Raw genomic sequence first — 25250 nt, 5'->3', positions numbered from 1 at the left:
GTATTAATTTTCTTAAGTAGTCAGTTAAATAGAGTTTTAGGTTATAACATAATGTTAAAATAGAAACTATGCTATGTAAGATATTTTTTTAAAGAACAGAACTCACAGCGAGATAGCAGCCACAGGACACCTAAATCTTTCAGAGAAAAAGAATTTATTGCCCCATTATCAGAAGAAACGAACTTCTTCCTGCCTCGCTCAGGATTGGAGATGCCATCAGGATTAAGAGGAAGAAGTTGACACTGACCAGACAGAATCCTTTGTTTGAATGGAATTTATGCATCATGTGTGAGGTGTATGAATATGCAACAGGCTATTGCTTTTAAGGGTTAATCCTCTGTTAACTGGTGTCCTTTTTCGGGTTTATTTTGCCCAGAAAAAGGTAACCAGACTGTCCGTAACTCTTTGTTTCTATTGTCTCATATTGTCCTAATCCAGATTGTCCAAATTTTTATTACCCTAATTTTATTGCTATTTTAATAACCATTTTATTACTATTAAACTTTTAAAATTTTAAAAACAAGTGACTGGCGTTTTTCACATGCGCTGAGATCAAATTCACAAATGCCGTTCCCAGTCTCTATAACAGAGATTACTGGTACTGAGATTACCCCCTCACTCCGTAGGGGTCAAATTATTCAACGCTATTTCTCGCCGCGACAAAGCAGCAGCGGATTTAGTCCCCGCTTGTAGAAATCTTTGGCATCCTTTCCCCCCTGCCGTTCCACCTGAGCCCTCCTCTCGGTTTCCAGCCTCGCCCAGCCTCTGCAGCCGCGGGGAGCGGGGGAAGGGACAGAAGGAAACAGCAGCTGCGGCTGCGGTAGCAGAGGTAAAATAACCTGGAAATTGTTCTACCTCAGGAGATGAGGCTGATCCTTTAAATCCGAGACTAAGAAACCCCGAAAAACAACCAGATTTGTTTCAAAATGACCCCAGGCACTCCACAGTGCCTAGAGGAGAGCTTTGGACCCAAAAAGAAAATGCCGAGCCCCGGTAATTCCCCGGCGCTGTTTCCCGGTTCGGAAGAATCCCCGCAGGGATCAGATTTCCAGCAGCCCGGCAGTCTCAGAGCGGGGGATCTCGTTCCTCCTCAGGAAATTGAAGAGCCGGTTTTACACAAGGGCAGCCTCCGCGGCCCGGGCACCGCCACCCGCCGGGCGCTGCGGACCATCGAGGAGCCCAGGGCGGTCGGGACGGACCAGGGTGGGGGCCGGGAGCTGACTCCGCAGGGACAGCAGGACCCGCAGCGTATCGCCGAGCAAGTCGCCACAGTGAAAAATGCGTGTTTTATGCTTGGCTTTTCGCAAATATTAAAATGAATATTATATGTGTTATGTTAGAAAGTCATGCTGCATTTAATTTTCTTAAGTGGCGGGTTAAATATAGTTTTAGGTTGTAACATAATGTTAAAATAGAAAGTATGTATGTGAGATACTTTTTAAAGAAAGGAATGAGGTACTCGGACCAAATTGCAGCCACAGGACGCATAAATCTTTTATTGCACCATTATCAGAAGAAAGGAACTTCTTCCCACCTCACTCAGCCCTGAAGATGCCGTCAGGATTCAGAGGAAGAAGCTGACACTGATCAGACAGAATCCTGTGTTTGAATGGAATTTATGCATCAGGGCTGTGCTGTGGGAGACAGTGTCAAAGGCCTTGCTGAAGCCCAGGTACACAACACCCACAGCCTTTCCTGCCTCCACCAGGTGGGTCACCTGGTCATAAAAGGAGATCAGGTTGGTCAAACACAACCTGCCCCTCCTAAACCCCTGCTGGCTGGGTCTGACACCCTGCCCATCCTGTAAGTGCTGCATGATGACACTCAGTATAAACTGCTCCATAACCTTACCAGGCATTGAGATCAGACTGACTGGCCTATAATTACCAGGATCCTCCTTTGTACCCTTCTTGTGAATGGACATCACATTAGCCAGCTTGCATTCATCTGGAACCTCCCCAGTGAGCCAGGACTGTTGGTAAATGATGGAGAGTGGGTTTGCAAGCTCATCTGCCAGCTCCCTCATCACCCTGGGATGGATCCCATCTGGTCCCATGGATTTATGAACATCCAAGCAGCTCAGCAGTTCCCTGCCTGCTTCCTCCTGGATAACAGGGGGAGCATTAAGGCTCTGGGGAGACCTCAGAGGCCCTACCAGTCCCTAAAGAGGCTCCAGGAGCTGGAGAGGGACCTTGGATGGCTTCCCACTGCCAGAGGGCAGGGTTAGAAGGGGTATCAGGGAGAAATTCTTGGCTATGAGGTTGGTGAGGCCCTGGCACAAGTTTTCCAGAGAACCTGTGACGGCCCCATGCCTGGAAGTGTTCAAGGCCAGGTTGGATGAGGCTTGGAGCAACCTGGTCTAGTGGAAAGTGTCCCCTTCCATCACAGGGGAGTGGAGTAAGATGATCTGTGATGTTGCTTTCAGCCCAGACCATTCTGTGTTTCTGTGATTCTGAGATACCAGTGTGTTCTGGAGGGTGCAAGCCTGTACAGATCCATTGCAACAGCTCCCACTCTGGAGCTAATCCATGTCCTAGATCTGCATCCAGCAGTGCCATCACACAGGTATTTGCACAGCATCTTGCACCTACCTGGGGACTGGGGATTGGCATGTACAGGAAGGGCTTTTGAGCCTGTTTTGGAGAGTCCCTCATCTGCAGCCAGCCTGGCCTCATGCCCCATGGAAACACTCAGTCATGCATTAATCATCTTTATTTATGACAAAACCATGGACAAACTGCCTTGTGAGGTTTTGCAGAATCAGGAGACTTTGCTGCTGTGCAGATACCATGCAGACCTAACTGGTGTTAGAAGCTGCAGAACTAAAAAGAAATTACTTAACATCTCAGAGAAATATATGGTTATATATCTATATATCTATATCTATATCTTGAAGCATGGCTGCTCATTCTTGTCTAGGTTTGAAAAGACAGGTGTCTGCTAAGGAAGGCAGGAGCCTCTCTTGAAATGGAAAATGTAAACCCACTCCATCCAAATTATTATAATTTTGAAATTAAGGGGCTCTCAGGCAAAGGTATGGGAGCAGGAATAACAGTTCTTTATTAGGAAAAAAACCCAAAACAATGCAGTAATACAAAACAACACTGACAGAGTCAGAATACAGCATGACACCCTGTTGCTCAGGGTGTTGGTAGCAGTCCAATTGGAATGGTGGCTGCAGTGCTCCTGGAGTGACAGATGTTGTTCTGCTGGAGCAGTGATCCTGTAGAAAGGGTGTAGCTTCCTCTGAAGATCCAGTGGTGGTGTAGATGGGCCTGTGGTATGAGGGTCTCCTTGAGCCAGGTCTTACAAGCTCTTGGAGATCACAACTGAGATAGCTCAGCCACCTCAGATGGCACAAAATCAGCAGGATGGCTTCTGTGGCAGTGTTGGAAACAGAAAAGTTTTAATAAAAAGCAAAATAACAAAGCTCTTTACAGAGAAAAACCCAGCCAGGGCAAGAGGCTCTTGCTCCTGGTAAAACACCTCACAAAAGCAATAAGTTCTTTTTGTTCTCTTCTTTTTCTAGTAAATTCCTTAGGCAGGACTCTTTGGCTTCTGTCCAATTGGTTATCCTTAAGTTTAAGGTGAAGTCCCCAAGGTCCTATGAGGTGTCTTTTTACCTAATTAAGGAGAGAAACTTCTGAGCTTTTTTCCTTTTCAAGGAGACAAAGGATAATTTTGTCACTCTGTCAACAGGGGGCACATTCCTACAGGCCTGGTCTTCCTCTGGGAATCCAGTGGAAAAGAAAGCTTCTCCTCGGGGAATGCAGTGGGAAAAGGCTGCCTGTGGTGTTCCAACTCTGATCATATCCAGGTAGGAATGCTTGGCTCCTCCCCCTGGGCAGAGCATTTCACAATGGGATGCTGTAATTTTATCAGCCATGCAGTGACACGCAATGGCCCATTGAGAGAAGATATCTCCCAGAGGGACGATGGGTCATGGAAGGGATAAAGAAAAACTGCCCCACCTGGTTTTAACAGGTGGCCCAATGAACAGAAGAAACTGCCCCACATCTAACACATGGCAATAGAATATACAGCCCCAGCCATAGTTTGCATTTGTAACTGAAGACAATTCGTGTTCAGGAATCAACTATGGAAAAGCATCATCAAGTAAACTCTATTAGATCTAATCAGCGGAATTGATGTGCTGGCTGCAAACACCCCTGAGAGAGGATGAGAGTAAAATAGGAAAAAAAAAATCTGTTTTTAAATGACAGCCACCATGGCAGGAAGGAGGAATTCCTTCTCCAGCCTCCTCTGGGAAAAGGGTGTGGCCTAGTGTGATGCCACATTGTGGGACACGGGGTTGCCAAGGACATAAGTGTCATATAGCACCAGACTGCATCAGTCTGGGGCTCAATCCTACCAAAAATGTTGTTATTAGGAAGAAATTCCTCCCTCTGAGGGTGGTGAGGACCTGGCACAGATTCCCCAGTGAAACTGTGACTAATCCATCCCTGGAAGTATTGGACAGGGCTTGGAGCAACCCAGTCTAGTGGAAGGTGTCATTGCCAGTGGCAGGGGGTGCAACAGGATGATCTTTAAGGTCTCTGTCAACTCAAACCACTCTGTCATTGTATGATCATGCTAAAGACACCATGCTGTGGTACTAATCAGAGCAGGAGCAGGATTTTGCAGCCCCTAAAATCACCCCTGACTTTGAGCAGAGCCCCAAGCAGTGGTTCCTTGTCAAGCACCCCCTGTGCAACGATAACCAGGATGTTTTGGAAGCTGATTAATCAAGGTACCTGATAAACCTTCTCCTCCTGGCATCCTCACATGAAGCCAGGGCACCTTTCAGTCAAACCTAAGCTCTTGGAGACCATCCAGGGACATTTTTGATGGCTTCTCCTGCATTTTGTGATGGCATGAAGAGCAAGATGACTGGCAATGACCATGTGAGCAGATGTTTCTATCTCTGCAGGATCTGATGACAAAGGTGGACTGGCTTCTTTTCTCACACCACCAGCTGACATCCCATCACATGCCGTCTGTACACATTCTCCCCCACACCCAATACACACATACCCACCAGTTCTTTTAGGAAATAATGCTATGGCATTGTGAGAACAGCATGGCAAAGCTCAGGGCAAGACCTTCTAGGAGTGCACCGTGGGTTTATTTAGGGAAAACACACCCTACAGTGGTAGCCATCACAAAGGCAGGCACCTAACTCCTTGGTAATCACTGACACGAGTCAGAGGAAGGGGATGGCAGCTCATCCCATTGCTCCCAGGTGATCTCTGACAAAAGCTGGAATGAAGTGAGAATGAAGAAGAAAATCAGGTAGGAGCCCCACATCTTCTTAGGAGCCTTTTTCCTCCATTTTATAGGAATGGAGATGCCCTGGGCTGAAGGTAGGTGAGACTCCATCTCCAAAGGCAGGGCCAGACCACACTTGCAGCTCCCTCTGTGTAGAGTGTTCAGCTCCACACTGCCCCAGGGAGATGCAGGAAAGCTCCATTTACTCTGGCTCTTCCAGGCCCTCCCTCTGCTTTGCAGGACATGTCCTGGCACCAATCCCTCCCATGCCTAACATCTATCACCAGGGACAAGAGAACATGACAACACTGCAGGTGACAATTTAAAGGGGAGTTTTAGTGGCTTCTCACATCTTAAATAATTTTATAATCATGCACAGCTTCTTTCTAGTGGGTTCACAAGGTTCAGCCTGGGGTGTTCTTGTTTTCCTCACCAAATGTGCTTATGATTCATGTATGTTGTGAGAGTGTTTTGAGGCCAAATGGGACAGGAGCCAAAGCAAATCCATATCCGAGTGCTGCATAAAGAGAATAATTGAAATGCATTTAAAAAAATTGACCAATAAATCAAGTGCTCTAAAGGACATAAAATTCTTTAATGAAAATCTGGTATAACACAGCCAGAATAAGAAGTGATTTCATCACAGGTAGATTGCTCCACTGAGTAACAATGGCCACTGACAGAGGCGTTACAGAAGATGACTTATTGAGAGATTAAAGGAGCTTAATTTTCCCAAACTAAACACAAGCCATAGGAGATTGAACAAATGACTGAATATAACTGAAAAGGGAAAAGCCAAGCAGAATGTGGTTGGAGCTTTGTCATGGCCCCTATGTGTGGAAATGCCTGAGGGGGTTAGGAAATAAGACTGATTAAGGTATCAGGATATAAGATACAGAGCTCAGAGCTCAGTGTTTGGGCATGTCTGAATGGTTAGCGAGTTCAGAGACACAGCTCTGCTCTTCCCTAAAACAGGAAGGAGGAGGCTGGGGGGGAAGGACACCTTCTTTCTCTATATAACTTCCTGACAGGAGGGGGGAGCCAGGAGAGGGCCAGTCTTCTCACAGGGAACAAGAGACAGGATCAGAGGAAAAGGCCTCAAGTTGTGCCACAGCATGTTTAAATTGGAAATTAGGGGAAAATTATTTCCCAAAAGGGTTGTCAAGCCCTGGAACAGGCTGCCCAGGGCTGTGGTGGAGTCCCCATTACTGGAGGGATTTAACAGACATGTGGATGTGGCACCTGGGGACATGGGTTAGTGGTGGCCTTGGCAGTGCTGGTGGAATGGTAGGACTCCCTGACCTTAGAGATCTTTTGCAACCAAATTATTTGGTGATTCAGAGATTTTAAGTCACAACTTCTATTTTATCTATACTCAGCAAGGAGATGCATCTCTTTCAGTTCCTCCCGAGTGGAAGTCTGTGATTTCTGTCTTAGTTAAGCAGAAGTTTTCAAAGTCCTCCATAAGTATTTCTTTTTCTTTCCTTAATTAAGAAAGTAGAAAGACAAAAAGCAAATGAATAACCACAGCAGGGCAGGACATAAATATTTATTACCAAGCAAAGCATTGCTTGGCTCCTTGGTCAGGTCTTCCAAGGACCTGACTTGCTCATAAATCCAGAGGAAGAGGCTTCCTTGTCATAATAAGCCACAAGCAAAGACCTGTGACTCTCTGCAATACAACTGCTTTGGAATTAAGCAATACAACTACTCTAGGGCTTAGCCTGAAATTTCTGGGGGCACAGAATGCTTCTCACATGTCTGGGTATCCCCAGGGCACAGGTGTGACTCTTTTAACTAGTGAAAATCAAGAGTTCCTTGGCATGGTTAGTCTCCAGCAAGAACAAGAGTGCTGGATAGAAAACACATAAAAACATCATCACTGGACCAGAGATGTCCCTGCAACAACTTTTCACAGAGTCATAGAATTGTTACAGTTGGAAAAGTCCTTTGAGACCTTTAAGTCCAACCATTCCCCCAGCACTGCCAAGCCCACGAAGTGCCATATGTGTGTTAAATCCCTCCAGAAATGGGGGCTCCACCACTGCCCTGGGCAGCATGTTCCAGGGCTTGAAAACTGTTTTGGGGATTTTCCCTAATAACCAATCTAACCCCTTTTTGGTCCCACCATCCACGTCTCTGACAATGCTGGTGTTACACAGTCCAGGAAGACCGGGAGCCCTGGGCCCACAGATCTCCCCAGAGAATTCTGGAAATCACTGATGGTTTCTTATGAGGAAGCATCCTGTCTCCAGGTAACAGTGCTGAAAGAATTAAAAACCTCTTTTGCTTTCTTGAAGCGGTCAGGCTCCTGACATTTGCAGTAGAAGACAAAAGATGGGGAGAGATTTGAGTGAAATCTAGACCAGTTTTAGCTCAATTAAAGCAACCAATGCTTTTAAGAAGAGATCCCTTGGGGTTTCACCAGAGCCCTGTTATCCTAGTGATGTGGGAAAACTGAGTCCAACAGATGCCTCCTAGCCCAGCATCTTCCTAGGCCTCACAAAGGGGAGGGATTATTTTTCAGCTAACATCTCTGATTTGTTTCTGCCAAAGGTTGTTATTAGTTTTATTCTGTAATTCTTGGCTGCAGTGACCTTGGGATTTGAAATGCCCTTTAGACATGTGAGTGAAGCCTCTGTACACGGCCAGTGCTCATTGTTCAGTGCAATCTGTTCACAGTATTATTCTCTATCTTGGTTACAGTGAGACCTTTGGTTTTCCCAGCCCTCTGATGAGATGATTTTGTTGCTTACCTGAGGGGCTTGTCAGTTCCTTGAGGATTTCCCCCCCCAAATTTCTATTTTTTTTTCCCTCATAGTCAATCGCATCTCTTTGCACATGTCAAGGCAGAGGCTCAGACTGTGCACCTGCTTGGAGATACAAATACAAATCAGGAGTATTTCCTCTCTCTATATAAATGTGTGCAAGGATGCACATGGAAACTCATATGCCCCATCCATCCACCAGCCATCCATGCGTGTCTTGGCAGAGGCACGAGGCTCATGTACCCTGTGCTCAGCAGTGAAACACCCTTGTGTTATCTCCCCACCTCCTTGGCTGAGACTGAAACCCATCCACATCACATCACCTGTGAACAAAAGCGACCTGCCTGTGCTCATCCCTTCTGTTTGTTCCTTCCTGCAGTGCACAGGGTGATTTGTAGGGGAAGGGGGGAAATAAAACTGGCTTACAGGCATGAATGCCTCATTGTCTCTGCTAATATCTAAATATTGCAAAATTTGAAAGAGGCGGGATCTTTTGAAAGCAGGATTGGGTCCTGAATGGAGTTTACTTTCCAGATTTGGGTGGAAGAAGCATGAAATTGTCACCATTGAACAATGCTGTGAGTCATGGTGGTATAAAGTCCATGACACCTCCCTCTGCTCCCTGTATGGAATGGGGCTGTGTGCAGCCACCACTGTGAGGATGTTGCACAATCCCTTCTACTGTAACACTGGGTAGATATTGACTTTGCACTTTGCATTCACCACTTGCTTCCTTCTCCTTGTGAGACGTGCATGCAGAGGCCAAGATGAAAATTGAGTTTGCTCCGTGGTCTGTGCCACTTCAGAGAAGGCTTCAGACAGCAGCAGTGGCTCAATGGGTCTGCAGCTTCCTGGGTCTAGGTAAGAGACATCTCTCTTTCCTTTTTCTGAGAAGCCAGAGAAGCTTTCCGTAGAATTGCAGTATGGTTTGGGTTGGAAGGGACCTTAAAGATCAACCAGTTACAATCCCCTACGTTTTTATGCAGCACTCGGATATGGATTTGCTTTGGCTCCTGTCCCATTTGGCCTCAAAACACTCTCACAACATACATGAATCATAAGCACATTTGGCGAGGAAAACAAGAACACCCCAGGCTGAACCTTGTGAACCCACCAGAAAGAAGCTGTGCATGATTATAAAATTATAAAGATGTGAGAAGCCACTAAAACTCCCCTTTAAATTGTCACCTGCAGTGTTGTCATGTTCTCTTGTCCCTGGTGATAGATGTTAGGCATGGGAGGGATTGGTGCCAGGACATGTCCTGCAAAGCAGAGGGAGGGCCTGGAAGAGCCAGAGTAAATGGAGCTTTCCTGCATCTCCCTGGGGCAGTGTGGAGCTGAACACTCTACACAGAGGGAGCTGCAAGTGTGGTCTGGCCCTGCCTTTGGAGATGGAGTCTCACCTACCTTCAGCCCAGGGCATCTCCATTCCTATAAAATGGAGGAAAAAGGCTCCTAAGAAGAGCCTTCATTCTCACTTCATTCCAGCTTTTGTCAGAGATCTCCTGGGAGCAATGGGATGAGCTGCCATCCCCTTCCTCTGACTCGTGTCAGTGATTACCAAGGAGTTAGGTGCCTGCCTTTGTGATGGCTACCACTGTAGGGTGTGTTTTCCCTAAATAAACCCACGGTGCACTCCTAGAAGGTCTTGCCCTGAGCTTTGCCATGCTGTTCTCACAATGCCATAGCATTATTTCCTAAAAGAACTGGTGGGTATGTGTGTATTGGGTGTGGGGGAGAATGTGTACAGACGGCATGTGATGGGATGTCAGCTGGTGGTGTGAGAAAAGAAGCCAGTCCACCTTTGTCATCAGATCCTGCAGAGATAGAAACATCTGCTCACATGGTCATTGCCAGTTATCTTGCTCTTCATGCCATCACAAAATGCAGGAGAAGCCATCAAAAATGTCCCTGGATGGTCTCCAATAGCTTAGGTTTGACTGAAAGATGCCCTGGCTTCATGTGAGGATGCCGGGAGGAGAAGGTTTATCAGGTACCTTGATTAATCAGCTTCCAAAAATCCTGGTTATCGTTGCACAGGGGGTGCTTGACAAGGAACCACTGCTTGGGGCTCTGCTCAAAGTCAGGGGTGATTTTAGGGGCTGCAAAATCCTGCTCCTGCTCTGATTAGTACCACAGCATGGTGTCTTTAGCATGATCATACAATGACAGAGTGGTTTGGGTTGACAGAGACCTTAAAGATCATCCTGTTGCACCCCCTGCCACAGGCAATGACACCTTCCACTAGACTGGGTTGCTCCAAGCCCCATCCAACATGGCCTTGAACCGGACCCCGGGGATGGGGCAGCCACAACTTCTTTGAGCAATCTGTGCCAGCGTTTTTGGCTTCTTCTCACCACCTGATCAGAGCAGCGTGGCACTAAGGAAGTTGATGGCCGATTGCCTGTGCATGGGAATATTTACAGGTCTCATGCAGCAGCTAAACCAGGATGGGGTTTTCTGCTTCTCTTGCTCTTTAGGTTTAGAGTTTTTGTGGTTTAAGCTGTTGCTCTGCTTGGTGTTAGGAATGAGAAATAGAATTACCATGCTTGAGGAATGGTACCGTAGCAGGAGTATTGGTGACTCTGCTTTTGTAGCCCTGGGAACAGACACTTCACTTTTTACAGATGCCCTTGCACATTCTAGAAGGTCATTTTTCCAAGAAAACCAAACAGTTTGAGGAAAAGACACATCAGCAAACTGAGATGCAGACAAAGTCACTGCCTGGTGGAGGGCATCAGGTGCTGATGGAAATGACACAGGTGCTGTTTTGCATAGGATGCACAGGGAAATGATAATGGGAGGCACAGAGGCACATTATCAGTGGAGTGGAAAAACTGCCTGGGGACATTTACAGCCCATCAGGCTGGAACACTGCAGTGTTTCCTAGTTTTATGGAAATAAAAATATCAGAGGTAGGTTATCCGTGTAAAATGTCTGGGGCCATTTACAGCCCATCAGGAGCCAAGCTGAAAGGTAACATCACAGAGCTTCCCATTGTTACGCCAGTTGTGAATCTCAGATGGGATGCGTGTAAAGCTCCTCCTTTGCTGTGGCAAGACAGCTGCTGACTAGCCCAAAACACAGCAGATCTTTGTACACAAACATCTCCAGAACTATACCTGCACAGAAAGCACAGGCTGTGCTTCAGACTCACACTCAGTTTCTGAGATGGGCCCTTCCAAACTCTGCTACAGACCTGAGCCTGAATGGCCACCTTTGCGCCAGTGGACCAGAGGACTGTGCAATACTCATCCAGACAGGGTAGCTCTTTAAATGTTTCCTGGTGTAGGATTGGCTCATGCTAAGTGTCAGGCAAATTACTCCACAAACACCAGAGGTTTATGTCAAAAAGGAGACAGAGGAGTCCTGTAACTTTATTTGAATAAAGGGAGAGGCCATGGGGCGTTCCCCTGGGATCTCTCGAATTTTTACAGGACACAGCCTCCTTTTTATCCTAATTTCCTGGGCACATTTCCCTTCTCTTTCCCCATTGGCTGAGGTACTTGAGAGGTACAGACTTCCTGAAATGCCTAATGCCTAAGACACCTTTCTAATGTACACTCCCCCAAGCCCTTTTTTTGACTTGTATCAATCAGGGGAATTCCTATGGAATTTATGGTTGCTCCCATTGTTTCTTTCATCTCTCACTATCTAATTTCATTTATCAGCAGACCTACAGTTTATTTGTAAAGACAAATCTATCCCATTCAATTTATCAATCAGTGGAATCTTTCCCATTGTTTCTTTTATCTCTCAGTGCTAGTTTTATCTACCAGCAGACCCACAGCTTGTTTGTAAAGACAAATCCCTCATTCCTTTCAGTCTCTCCTGTTTTATTTTCTCAATAATTTTCTTTACAAACTTTAGTTATAATTTACTTAATTTTCTGTTCCTGGATCTCTTTTAGTATTGCAATTATTTGCAGCGACATAATTTTCTGTCCTTATGTAGCCATTTCTGCATCAGTGGGCATGGCTACTACCTGCATCCCTTTGATCACATATTGAATAAGTTCCACTAAGCAAGGGATCATGCCTGGTAAAAAGATTAGAGTTGCTACAGCACAAAAGAGGAAAAAAACCATTTGTTTAACCCATAGTCCACCAGGTAAACACAAACACATGTCCCATTCACATCCTTTCCACGTCTGGACCACTACATGAGCTAATTTTCTTATTCCTTTTGTTGTTTCACCACTCTTCTATTTGCAAAAAGCAGTTTGAGTAATTTAATTTTCCACACACTCCCCCTTCTTCTGCTAACAGATAATCTAATACCATCTGATGTTGAAATACTGCATTCCTCATCTGAGTGGATTTGTCAGCAAGGTGGTCAAGAGCTGTAGCTGTCTGGTTGGTTGTTATTTCAAAGACAGCGTGTAACCTAATTATCCAATTTAAATTATAAATAGGTTCTCTGGCATCTGATATTAATGCATTGGGATTCCAGGTGTCTGCTCCATAGTGTTGCATGATTCGCTTAGGTGTTCCCTCCAGCCAGGGATGCAACAATTGACCACTTTTCTCTAATTAGATCATAATATACCTTGATTACTAACTGATTTCCCTTTTAAAAAGTTTTGCAAGAATTGCACATAGTTGTGAATTAGGCATTTGAGTTGTTTTATTTCAGTTTTATCTACTAGCAGACTCACTGTTTCTTTGTAAAGACAAATCCCTCATTCCTGTCATAAGTATCACTCTTCAGAACTACACCTTATCCTAGTTTTTGCAATTCAAGAGGCCAGGGGACATTGCTGGTCACCACGATGGATGAAGCTACCTTTTTTTTTTTTTTTTTGAAGAGAAGCTCCAAACAACCATCTTTGGTGCCATTGGTGTACTTGTGTTTTAAACCCTGGGGGTCTCCCTGAGCAGACGATATCCCACCTGTGATCAACATTCTAGTGAAGAGAAGGTCCCACATGTGATCAACCTTCTGCCAGCAGAGAACATCTGGCAGGAGGAGACACCAACATGGCCTGGCAAGAGAGATGAAAGTCTGACAAGAGCCATGCAGTCTTGGACACAACTGTCCAGAATGGGACATTTTGGAGCGCTCCATGATTCCCTCTTTGTCCCTGCATCTGCATTTCCTTCCACAGTCCATGATTCAGTTGGGATGTGGTAGAGATGTGGTCACAGTGTTAAGAGGTGCTCCAACAGCACATCCCCATTCTCAGCATGGATGCAGTTGGGACTTATGGAGCGTCAACAATGTTTTCCAATAAAACAATTTGTACTTGAGGTTTTTCCCATCTTGGTATTGGGAGCAAGCTGGCACTTGACTTTCCAGAGATGGAAATAGCTTCTAGAGTGAGCAGAATGACAGCAAATGGCTGGGAGGGAGGAGTCTCTGCAGTTGTAGGAGTTACTTGCAAACACAGGCTCTACCTCCTACAGGGAAATGCAGTTTGCTCTGAATGAGGATGAGACCCAAACCCACTCCTCCTCCCGTGGCTGACCTTCAAGAGCTTATTGTCTTTCCTGGGAAGAACTTGATTTGTTGTTTGGGGTTTTTGTGTGTTTTTGCAGATTTTTTGTTTGTTGGTTGGTTTGGGGTTTTGCATGTTTTTTTGGTTTGTTTTGGCGTTTGTTTTGGGTTTCTTTTGGTGATACAATCTGAACCAAAAGCAGTTAAGAAACGCTCTTAAGAGGGGCACTAGAAAGGTGATAACAAAACCTTATGAAGCAATTCCAGCTGGTTTGGTTCATTTTACAAAGTTTCTTTGAGCCTGGAGCTTCCCACCCAAAATATCCCAGTTTAACAACTGCATAAGCTTATGCTAAGAGATACCCTTATTTTCATCCCATCAGCTGCCAACCACCCCTTGTTGCGCTGTTATAATCCTCAGGCAAAGAGCTCAGAATTTCTGTGGGCATGATTTAGCTGTCGGCTGCTCCTTTGTTTGTGCTTCTGCTGCCAGAAGAGGGCTTCTGAAACACCCATCTGGCCGCTGCACAGCCCTTTGGCCAGAGATCCCAGCAGCCCTGACTGCAGGCAGCTGTTGCCATGGTTGTGCAAATGCATCCCCTGAGAAGCCAAGCACTGCGGGAGGGACTCATTTATCCCTGCAGGATGCTGGGTGAGGGCAGCAGCTTGGCCCCAGTGCCGGCAAGGGGCTCTGCTCCAGCATCCCGTGTAACAGGCAGGCATTGTCCATACTGCCGGTTTTCTTGAGGATGCTCCTAACAAGAGCGTGGAGACAAAAGGTTCTATTTATTTCAGAGGCTGACAGCTGCTGGAGGAGGAGTGCAGGTTGTAAGAATGTGTTGCAGGGCATGGAGTGGGGACCCTATTGCCTTCCCAGTACATGATCTGAGTACTGACCAGTGCCTCCTTGTAATGGAGTGCAACCAGGCTACTGCAGAAAACTGAAATCAGCAGGCTGGTGCCCAAGCCTGCTGCACTGCTTCTTTTTGCCTCTCTCATTCCCACTCTCCACTGCGCATGGACACCCATCCAGATACACCAAGCAGAACTGAGAGTGCAGAGCTGAACCATGGCAAACAAACCCAGTGCAGGGCCAGTAGAACTGGGCATGCTGCCTCTGCAGACCCAGCATACCACACCCAGACTTTGAACCTTCGAGTCATCAGGGCTGGCTCAAAGGGCATGTGGTACCAGCATGATCAGGCTTCCCTGGCAGCTGAGTGTAGTCCACAGCCTGCCCACATCAGCTGTGCCCAAGGGTGCACTATCTGTGTCGGTGGCCACAATCAGGACTCCAGGCTGACACTGAGGACCTCAGCAACGTGCGTCTTGGAAGCATTCAAGGCCAGTTTGGATGGGACTTTGAACAACCTGGTTTAGTGGGAGCTATGCCTGCCCATGGCAGGGCAGTTGGAACTGGATGGTCTTTAAGATCCCTCTAACCCAATGCATTCTGTGATTCTGCAGTGATCTTGCAAGCCCTACTAGCAAGTGCAGTATGAATCTGACTCGCTTTCGGGCTGTTGTGATAACAAAAATCTCTTTCTGGGGGGGCTGCAGTTTTCCCTATTTCAGGCTGAATTAACAAATTCTGGGTTAGGAGCACTTTGATGGGACATGGTCCCTGCCTTAGACTTAGCCAGAGAAGTTCTCCATGTGCTTTGAAACCCATGGCTCCTTTGGAACCCATGGCTTACTTGGAGCCCATGGCATATTTGTGCTCTCTGTGATATGGCCATTTTCTTGTCCAGAGAGGGATTTACAGCTCACAGCAAAACTCAGCATAAGAAACCCACCACTTCATTTTTGCTTCTTTGAAGCAAAGAAGCTATGAGCTTCTTTGAAGGAATCCAGCCCAGGAAACCAACTGACCTGTCAGAAAACAAAAAAACAAACAAACCATCAAATACACATGGATATGTCTTTGCTGAGTCTCATACAGCCATGGAGATATGAGATGCTGGGTTCTAGACGATGATGAAAAGTTGCTGCACCCCTGCTCAACAGATGCACTGCAGAGTCCAGGACCATCCTATGAATGCTTCATCCAGAGCCAAACCTCACTATGGACAGCTACAGAGAAACCTTCCTGAATCTGGACTCATCAGAAAGTGCAAGATTTACAGTCTGCATATCGCATTCCTTCTTGCCAGGGACCCTTTGGTTTTAGTTTTGATTTGAAGCAGTCTCCACTTTCCATGACAGTGTAGACAGTGCAGCAGCTAATCTCAGCCCAGCCCAGAATTATCTGTTTTCAGATAACAGAACTGATGCATCTGCAATGACTTGCATGATGCCCTTAAGCCTGCTCTTACAGCCCTTGTCTGCCTTGAAAGAGCTCTGTGTAAGGGCTTAAGCCATTTTATAGCAATTTAGCATATGCCATTGGGCTGTAGCACCCATATATAGAGTCCAGATGTCAGCAATGGAGAGAGATGGGGAAGACTGATTCAGTGATCAGAATCCGATTTTATTGTGGGATACAAATGCTTATATACTATTTTAGGGAAGCCTAGTAATGTTTACTACAGTGATTATGTTAAAATCACATACACAAATTTATGCATATCACAACATCTCTTGCTTGCAGAGTTTAATGAGATTTGCTTTTTCTGGTAAACCTGTCTGACTGAATCTTCTTGCAATCTAGGTCTAATTTTCAAAGTTCCATGTGCTTTTGCCAAGGCATCCTGTTATCAAATCTCTTATGTTAACCAGGCCCAAAGTCCATCATCTGTCTTATGTCTCCCAATATCCCAACATCTCCCCCTTTCCTTTCAACCAAAACCACTCCTTTAATGGCCTTAATAATTAATCTATGCACAGATTGAAAGGTATCATGATTAATGCAACTATTATCAAAATTATCACATACATACCTATCCTAAAAAGAACATTTTAGTTAAAAAAATTCCAACCCTAAAAGGCTCAGGCATGATCTTTATAAACAAAAACATTCCTGATGGCAGCTGCAGGGGCAGAGGCAGAGGCATTACTGGATTTAGAAAGGCTGCCAGAAGTATAATTGCAGCAAAAGGTTTAATTCTTTTACACGGGGTGATAGGGAGAAACATTTTTAGACTGATTCCTATCTGTGCATTTAAAATCAACTCAAAAATCCAATTTCACAGAACCCAGGAACTCTAATACTTGGGGTTCCAAAGGTGTTTCAGGACGATAAGGGATCAAATTTGATGTGACTTGATTTGCTTTCAAAATTTTTTTGTAAATATTAGTGTAAAGTTTTGGAGGAGCTATATCCAGACTTGCAGAAGGAGGAGAAGAGGATCATGTCTGTTTGCAGCCTCAAACCTGTTTGCAATTCAAACCTGCCCATGCCTTCTGAGCAGTGGGAGCAGTGGTGGTGGACTTAGTCTGGGGACCTGACATGACTTTTGGAACACACTAATAGAGTTCTGTGGAAATATTCCAGCCACTGGTGGCCCACAAAGTGCTGGTGTCCAGAGAGTGGTATGGAGTTGTTCCTCCTCACCAAATTACAGACCATAAATAATCAGGTGCCTGCTTAAGGCTGGAATTCGTTTGGATGCAGTTATAACTGTACATTTTCTGGAAACTTCCTGTCTCTTTGGTGCCATCCACAGTAACTTTCAGACTGACAGTCCATTCTCGGACAGGAATGGACCCCTATCCCACAGTGCACCAAAAGGTTTCAAAAGGACAAAAAACCCCCAAATCTTGAAATTGAGTGAAGGTCACTGAGTGCAAATTTTGCTCTGGGGAAAAAAAAAAGGAATTGCAAATTAATTGAGGAAGAAATTAATTATATAATTGTGAGCTAAAGCATGGATTTGGTCCAGAACTACTCCTTCACTTTGCAGAATGTACTTTGAGCTTTGCACAGTATGATAAAAGGAGAATTAGGCACAGTAGTTTCACAGCAGACCTGATGACTGGGCTCCTACGTGGAGTAAAATTGTGTATATTTATCATGTGGACCCTGGAGCTGCAGCTCATGTTCTATGCAGTTCTTGAGAGTTACAAAGTCTGTGTCTGTGGCATTTGAGCAGAAGGTTGAGGGAAGGGATTCTCTCACTCCGTTCCTCTTTTCTGAGACTCCAGTTGGAGCGGGTCCAGAGGAGGCCTGGGAGATGCTCCAAGGGCTGGAGCCCCTCTCTTCTGGAGACAGGCTGGGAGAGCTGGGGGTGTTCAGCCTGGAGAAGGGAAGGCTCCAGGCAGACCTTAGAGTCTCTTCCAGTGCTATAGGGGCTCCAAGGGAGCTGGAGAGGGATTTTGGACAAGGGCCTGGAGGGACAGGATAAGGGGGAATGGCTTCCCACTGCCAGAGGGCAGGGTTAGATGGGATATTGGGAAGAAATTCGTGGCTGTGATGGTGGTGAGGCCCTGGCACAGGTTGCCCAGAGAAACTGTGACTGCCACATCCTTGGAAGTGTCCAAGGCCAGATTTGAGGGGACTTTTATGACTCCATTAAAAGTGTGGCACCAGGTGTGAGCAGTGGTTCTTTCTGACCTGCGTGATGCATTACAGGTTAGACCTGCTGCTTTGCCGAGAGCTGCAGGTTTTTTCCCACTGCAAAATTCTTAGTGCCTACCCAGGTGCTTGCTGCAGTGTCTCTACTTATAGGAAGACATGCAATCCCATTCAGCTTTAAGGGGATTTAGGATCCTGTTAGATTATTGCACTTTTTTTTTCCCCCATAGGAATTATTGGAACCATCATGGGAGTGTTCTAAAAAAGGGCAAGGATTTGCTTTTTTTCATGCGAAGTTTTGTAATCAGGGTGACTTATCAAGAAAAAAAATGCTACAAACATGATCTACTGATTTATCCTGAAAGCAAACAGGGGATATATGAAGGTCTTAGATGGGAGCATCCTATTCCATGTCTCTGACAGGCCTTAGCTGAGAGGAGGTGGAGAGGGCAGGTATCAGGTGCCTCCCAAAGGTAGAAAAGATGTCTCAGCCCCTGAGGGTGTGGATGCATCTATATCACAGCTGAAGTTGAAGCTGAGCAGGGCATCTCCACCCTCATATCTTCCAGCCCTGGGTGGAAGATCTGAAATGAAGACCCAAAGTAGAACAAAGTATACAAAATATTATGTAATCCATGAGCTGGGGAAGGCAAAGGACTTGGATGAATCTTTGGGTTCAAAGATTCAGAAGCAATACTGAGGGTTCCAGAGGGATAGATGGAGAGGACACAGCTCTTCCCAGGTGCACATCTGCTTTGCCAGGTGGCAGTTTGGTGGCCATCATCACTTTCCAGTATCTGCAGACACACAGTGTTGGGCTTTGGGCTTGGGTGGGAATTTATGTACCAAGTGATGTTTGTTTGCACAAATGCTTTTGTTCTCTTGTTTCTATGCCAAAACACAGGGTATAAGGGAGGTGGGAGGTAGAGGTCAAAGCTGCACTAACTGGAGAAAGTCCCAAGTCATGGAAGTCATAGAGAATGAAATAGAGCATTCTTATAAAATCCATTATGACACCAAGTGGAAAGAACTGAAAATCCTGTGGAATCCAAGATTAGAAGTGGAGGAAAGGGTCCAAAATCAATAATAAAAACTCACTAAAGAGTAAATCTTATCTATGGGTATATATCATGGACACAATTAAAATGGGGAATCATTAGTTCAAGATAAAGCCATTGGGGACTATACAGACTGGACATAGGACCCTTTTTGCTGCCATTGCAAAATATCAGGTGTCATCAGGAGGTATTAACAGGAGTTTTGGGGTAAAACAAGGCCACTGTTACTGCTGAGATCAGTCTGACTCCAGAGAAAAGCAAGAAGCAAAGGGATAGACAGCTGATCCATGAGAACACTGTGAATGGAGTGAGATTCATCAGCCTTTTGGGAAGAGAGGGACATAGTGGCCTTCGGAGAAATTGGTGGTTGCTACAAGGGAGGTGCTTGGTGTCTTTTTATGTTCCTGGGGCAGATAGAAAAGAAACCACCTCTGCATCAGAGGTGCCTTCACACTGATAAATTCAGCAGCAAGCCCAGTGGAGGCTCCATCCCAGGACCAAAATGCCTCTCCAAATGAACCATTCCTCCCAAAGTCCACCTAATCCAACTATCAAGTCACTGCTGGCTTTTCTTTCAGCACAGTGCTCTACTGCTGTCTTCATCGCCCTCTTCTTCACTCGTTTTTGGCTGGTCAGTGCCCTCTATGCTGCATGGTGGTTCATAGACAGGGAGAAACCCAGCAAGGGTGGGCGGCGGATCCACGTGTTCCGGAACTGCGTCGTTTGGAGGTACATGAGGGACTATTTCCCTGTCACGGTAAGTGCCACCAGTCCATCAGCTCTTCAGTGTTCCAGGGACCAGCTTTGTCCTTGGAATCTGGATACAGTCTGGGGCCAGCAGTCATGGCATGGGGCGCTGGGAGCTTGGTGTTGAAGGATAATTTTCCCAGCTCCCAGATTACTCAAAGACACAGTAACAAATGGGGATTACCATTTTTACAAACCGCATGCTTCAATCACCTGGCTTTTCCATGCCTATTTAATCTTGCTGCATTCCAACTGCTAAGGAAATCTCACCTTTATTTTCCATGTCTATATTCCAACATTCCTGCCCTTCAGGTTGCTCAGAATTCACCCAGTGGCCATAGGGCCAAGTTTTAACCAAAATCCAAGAGATCCTGGGTGGTCTGCAATGTCAGCATCCCGTTCTGCTGAGGAGGGGGATGGATGGGTATAGCTGGGGGTGCACAGGGTGGTCTCAGAGAGCTGCTGTTCTCTTGAGAGGGACTTCTGTGACATTTCCTGATTTACTTAATGTATGTGGCTGGTCTTTGCCCTTACTGTTTTATGTGGTGTCCGTTGGCATGGTATGGATGCATGGAGCTGTCGTTATAGAGCATGACACAGCACAAAGTACCACAGCTCCCTCAGAAGCGTGCAAGAGAGATTTATTATAGCAACATGTTGCTTTTATACTCTTTCAAGATATTTACATTCACTCAACATACACATTCACTGTCTGTTGGTTATAAGAAAGAAACAAAGTTCTCAGTGGGTGATCAGGGAGCCACGTCATTCTGTGAGCCAGCTAGAGTCCATATCTCTTAACTTTCTCTCCTTCATCACGTCTCCATGGTGACAACACTGGTGTCTTCCTCAGGAGAGATACAGGGCTTTCCTTATCTTCAGAAGGCCTTTGCAAGCTCACAAGAACAGCACAGAATGTCTTTCCTACATGGAGCAGCAACAAGTCCTGCCTCAGACCTGTCACAAGTTGGTACAAATCTGAGCAATGCAGGAGAAGGACTCGTGCGTTGTGCAAGGAAGAGAGCTTTAAGGATAGACCAGGCAATAGGAATTTCTAAGATAATTCATTTAGGAATACATTGCCTGTTGAGAGAACTCAGATGGGATGCACCCAGCTGGTCAGAAATCACCTGGAGTCAGAAGCTGCTGCAGTCCAGGATAAAGAAGTTGGGAGCCCAAAAAGCCAAAGAACCCACCAGCCTAAAGGAAAAAATAAGAACCCAGCCTAAGAGTCCATCCTGCATGGAGTAGGGCCTGGGATAAGGATTAGGGGGAGCCAGAGCAAAGTGAGGACCAGAGATGACATGCCCATCAGCTTTGCTGCTCAAACAGAAATAACCCTCTTTTCTGTTCTCATAAGATCACACCTGGAATACTGTGCACAGTTCTGGAGCCTCCATCTTAAGAAGGTTAAATGGCACTTCTGGGGCAAGTCCAGAGGAGGCCACAAAGTCAGTAAGGGGACTGGAGCATCTGCCACTGGAGACAGCTGAGAAAATTGGGGCTGTTTACCCTGGAGAACGTTGTGAGGATACCACACAGCACCTTCCAGTATCTGAAGGGGCCCTACGGGGAGGATGGAGAGACACTGTTCATCAGGAACTATAGTGATGAAACAAGGGGGCATGGCTTCAAACTGTAAGGGGGTAGATATAGATGGGATATTGGGAAAAAATTCTTGGCTGTGAGGGTGGTGAGGCCGTGGCACAGGTTGCCCAGAGAAGCTGTGGCTGCCCCATCCCTGAAAGTGTCCAGGGCCAGGCTGAACGGGGCTTGGAGCAACCCAGTCTAGTGGAAGGTGTCCATTCCCATGGCAAGGAGTGGAATTTTAAGGTCCCTTTGATACTGAAATCAGGCAGAAAATAAACTTTCCAATGCAATTTGAAGTGTTAGAAAGCAGGCATTCTTTATCTGTGCAGGACACATTACAAGGATGTTTTGTTTAATCCAATGTGTGTGGTGAGGCTTTACAACATTATAATCATATATATTCATTAAAGTGTGTCTCCTAGCTAATACATAAACATCACTTTTCCTAGAACTAATTTGCATGCAACTTCCTCCTACTGGAAATCATTTTATGATCCTGGAAGGTCCTCTAAAGGGATCTCTGGTGATCCTATTCAGTGAATATTTCAATTTCAAATATGACCTTTCCTTGAACTTTTTCTTTGGGCATGTGCTGTTGCTTCTTGTTACCTAACTTGCAAAAAACCAATGTAGCCCTCTTTATCTGTTCTTCCACTGGTAAGCAACATTTATCATCCAGTGTGCATACCTTTACATCCTTTTATCTTTGTTTGTAGTTAAGTCTTTAAGCTCTATTCAGCAACTTCTGAGGAACTGAAAATTTCTATTCTCTATGTTATTTATCACATCGCAACCCAAACCATAAAGTAATTAAATTATTTATGTGACTGCAGTAATTATATGCAGTATATATTCTGTAAATTATTTGTGGCTGTAACCCACCACTTAGTGAAGTGCTGGACCAACGTCTCTGCTGAAATTTAGCTGCCAGTTCAGCCCAGCAATGACCCTTCTCCTGTCCCTTTCTAGAGAACATGGAACCCCACTTCTGAATGCCTCCCTGTGTTCCGTGTCCATCCTTTCTTGTAGGAGGACCACTAACGCCAGTAGAGGGAGCATGGTATGGGGTTTGGCTGCAGCTCCCTCGGTGGGGGCCCGGAGGGTTCCATGGAGTCTTTCTACCCACTTCTCTGGGAGAAAACAGAGGAAGTAAAGCAAAAGGACAGCAGAAAAAAATAAAATATATTTAATATGGAGAGCATTATAACCAAGCAATCACATAATACTATTTCTCCAAAATACTTTCTCAGTCATAGAATTATGGAATCATGAAATGTTTTGGGTTGGAAGAGACCTCAATGACCATGCAATTCTAACCCCCCCTAATGTGGGCAGGGACACCTTCCACTAGACCACGTTGTTCCAAACCCTGATTAACTTGGTCTTGAAAACTTCCAGGCATGGGACAGCAACAGGTTTTCTGGGCAACCTGTGCCAGGGCTTCAGCATCCTCACAGCCAAGAATTTCTGCCCAATATCCCATCTAACCCTGTTCTCTGTCAGTGGGAAGCCATTTCCCATTGTCCTGTGTCTCCAGGCCCTTGTCCAAAATCCCTGTCCAGCTCTCTTTGAGCCCCTTTAGCACAGGGCTAAAGCCACTGGCAGGGACTCTAAGGTCTCACCTTTTCTTCCTCAGGCTGAACAACCTCACTTGCCCAAAGTCCCAGCTCAGGGGACACAAGGAAGTGACATCTGGGGACACAGGCTGGGTTGATATCCAAGACTCTGGACTGCATTTATGTGTAGACAGAGTTTGTTAAGCCCTGGAGAATTAGGCATCCTGGGAAGATTAAGTATGACTCCTAATCCTACCAGATCCCAGCAGCAAAATTAGCATGGTCAAGTGTTTGGAGGCAGCAAGTGCTGCCTGCTGTCTTATTTTAGGAAACAGCTTTAAACGCTGCTTTTAATGGATCCCTGAGGGATTTTTGCTGTCTTGGAAGCAAAGAGAGGTTGGGATGAGCATGTGCTTTCTAGGCAGTGTGAATTTGCAGTGTGCTGCAGTACATGGAGCTGAGCCAGGCCACTGCAGTGTGTGCAAGGTGCACCTTCTGCCCATACCACCCCTGCACAAGTACCACTTTACTGTTGCATTTATCCCCCTTGGAACTGACTGCAATTTAATTAATGATTTGAGAATCATAGTTAGGCAGGATCCGAATGAGCTTGAGCGTTTTGAAAAGTGGGATGAGTGAGAAATTGTCAGGGTCCAAGGTATTGCCCAGAGAAGTATTTCTGCTTAATTTCCCTGCGTTTTAAACATATTATAATCTGTTTATTTATCTATTCATTTATTTATTTTTAAATATACCCGCATTATAGTCCTTCAATTGGCCTGGAACTGTTTCAAAATTGTGTAGATGTCGCACTTGGGAACATGGTTTAGTGATGGCCTTGGCAGTGCTGAGGTAATGGTTGGACTTGATGGTCTCAGAGAGCTTTTATATCCTAAATGAATCTATGATTCTTCAATTCCAATACATGACTGAACTCAGCTGCATTATAATGTTGTGGAAAATATACCAAAAGGTCTAAAATTAATCTAGAGTATGTCTGAACAGATAACCTGTGATGCCTGCTGTTGATGTTGCCTACAGAGTGATTTTGCATGCTGTGGACTGCTTTATCAATACTATGTTCAAAAAGCAGTCAGAAATCTGTCTGCTGCTGCCCAAACCCTATCTCCACTTTCAAAATCCCTTCCTCATCATTTGCCAGTGTGTCTTTACAATGAAGGATACACCCAGCTTAACAGAAAAAACAATTTCTGTCTCCATGCCAAGTGAATGGACATTGCTGCTTTTTCTCACCAGTCCCATCCCGTTCTCCCTCATACAGCCATGGTGCTTTGGTAATCTCAGATGAGGAAGGTGAAATGGGGAAAGTGTAAACATAAGCTTGACAATATCTATTTTTACCACAGTCCTCAAACAGAAGTCACTGAAAATTGGGGCTGGATGCTTGGCTTAGGCAAGACATCTCAGCTTTGGATCACACAACTTGGGTTATGAGTCTGTTCTAGCAAATTAGGCCTCAGAAAATTTTGAGGACTCTTGTGGTTTTTTAGGTTTCTCAGTGAATTTCTTCCCTTTGTTATCAGGGAGACGCTGGAAGGGGTAGGGGGTGGCTTTTTGGGTGAATAATTAGCCATCAAGACACAAAAGGAAGTCTCCTGGCACTCCAGTGGAGTTTTTGTGGGGATGGGGAGTTTTTGGCTGGGGATGTGGGCTTTTCTGTTCAGCATTTTTCAGGAGTTGGGGCGTGATGCCACCCACCACAAGCTGTGATCTGGGACCTGACACTTGCTGCAGGTGGGTCCAACCTTCCTGTTCTTCTTCCATAAGGGCATTGAGGGACTTTGTGTCCTTGGCTCCAGGCCTTTGCTGCGCTGCAGTTCGGCACTACGGTCAAATCTGCCTGCTTCTCCTGGTTCTGCCAGCTGCTCCTTGGTAGTGCTGAGATCGAATGCTGCCGCTGAGTTTGCAAAAGGAGTAATTTCCTTCCTTCCTTCCTTCCTTCCTTCCTTCCTTCCTTCCTTCCTTCCTTCCTTCCTTCCTTCCTTCCTTCCTTCCTTCCTTCCTTCCTTCCTTCCTTCCTTCCTTCCTTCCTTCCTTCCTTCCTTCCTTCCTTCCTTCCTTCCTTCCTTCCTTCCTTCCTTCCTTCCTTCCTTCCTTCCTTCCTTCCTTCCTTCCTTCCTTCCTTCCTTCCTCCCTCCCTCCCTCCCTCCCTTCCTCCCTTCCTCCCTTCCTCCCTTCCTTGCGCCGGCTGAGGGGATCATGGCTCCCTCTCTTGGCCTCTCTAGAGCGGGCAGCGAACTGTTACTCCTTTTTCTACATTGTTTTTTGGTTTTGTTGTGGTTTTTTTTGTTTGTTTGTTTTTTTGTTTGTGGGGGTTTTTTTGTTGTTGGTTTTTTTTTTTTTTTTTTTTTGC

At 45.7% G+C, this 25250-nt stretch overlaps 1 protein-coding gene across 1 annotated transcript in view; it reads left to right on the top strand.

Annotated features, from left to right (window-relative positions):
- The first annotated feature begins 8803 nt into the window (after positions 1-8803).
- Positions 8804-25250, top strand: part of MOGAT2 (monoacylglycerol O-acyltransferase 2) — a 28478-nt gene continuing 12031 nt past the window's right edge. The window contains exons 1-2 of the mRNA XM_030953183.1: positions 8804-8897; positions 19562-19740. Of these exons, the coding sequence (XP_030809043.1) occupies positions 8804-8897; positions 19562-19740 (273 nt within the window). The remainder of the gene's footprint in view (positions 8898-19561; positions 19741-25250) is intronic.

The sequence above is a fragment of the Camarhynchus parvulus genome, chromosome 1 (genome assembly GCF_901933205.1).
Source record: "Camarhynchus parvulus chromosome 1, STF_HiC, whole genome shotgun sequence".
In the NCBI taxonomy this organism is placed as follows: domain Eukaryota; kingdom Metazoa; phylum Chordata; class Aves; order Passeriformes; family Thraupidae; genus Camarhynchus; species Camarhynchus parvulus.
Note: the sequence above shows the minus strand (reverse complement) of the source record. Positions and strands in the feature narration are given on the sequence as shown.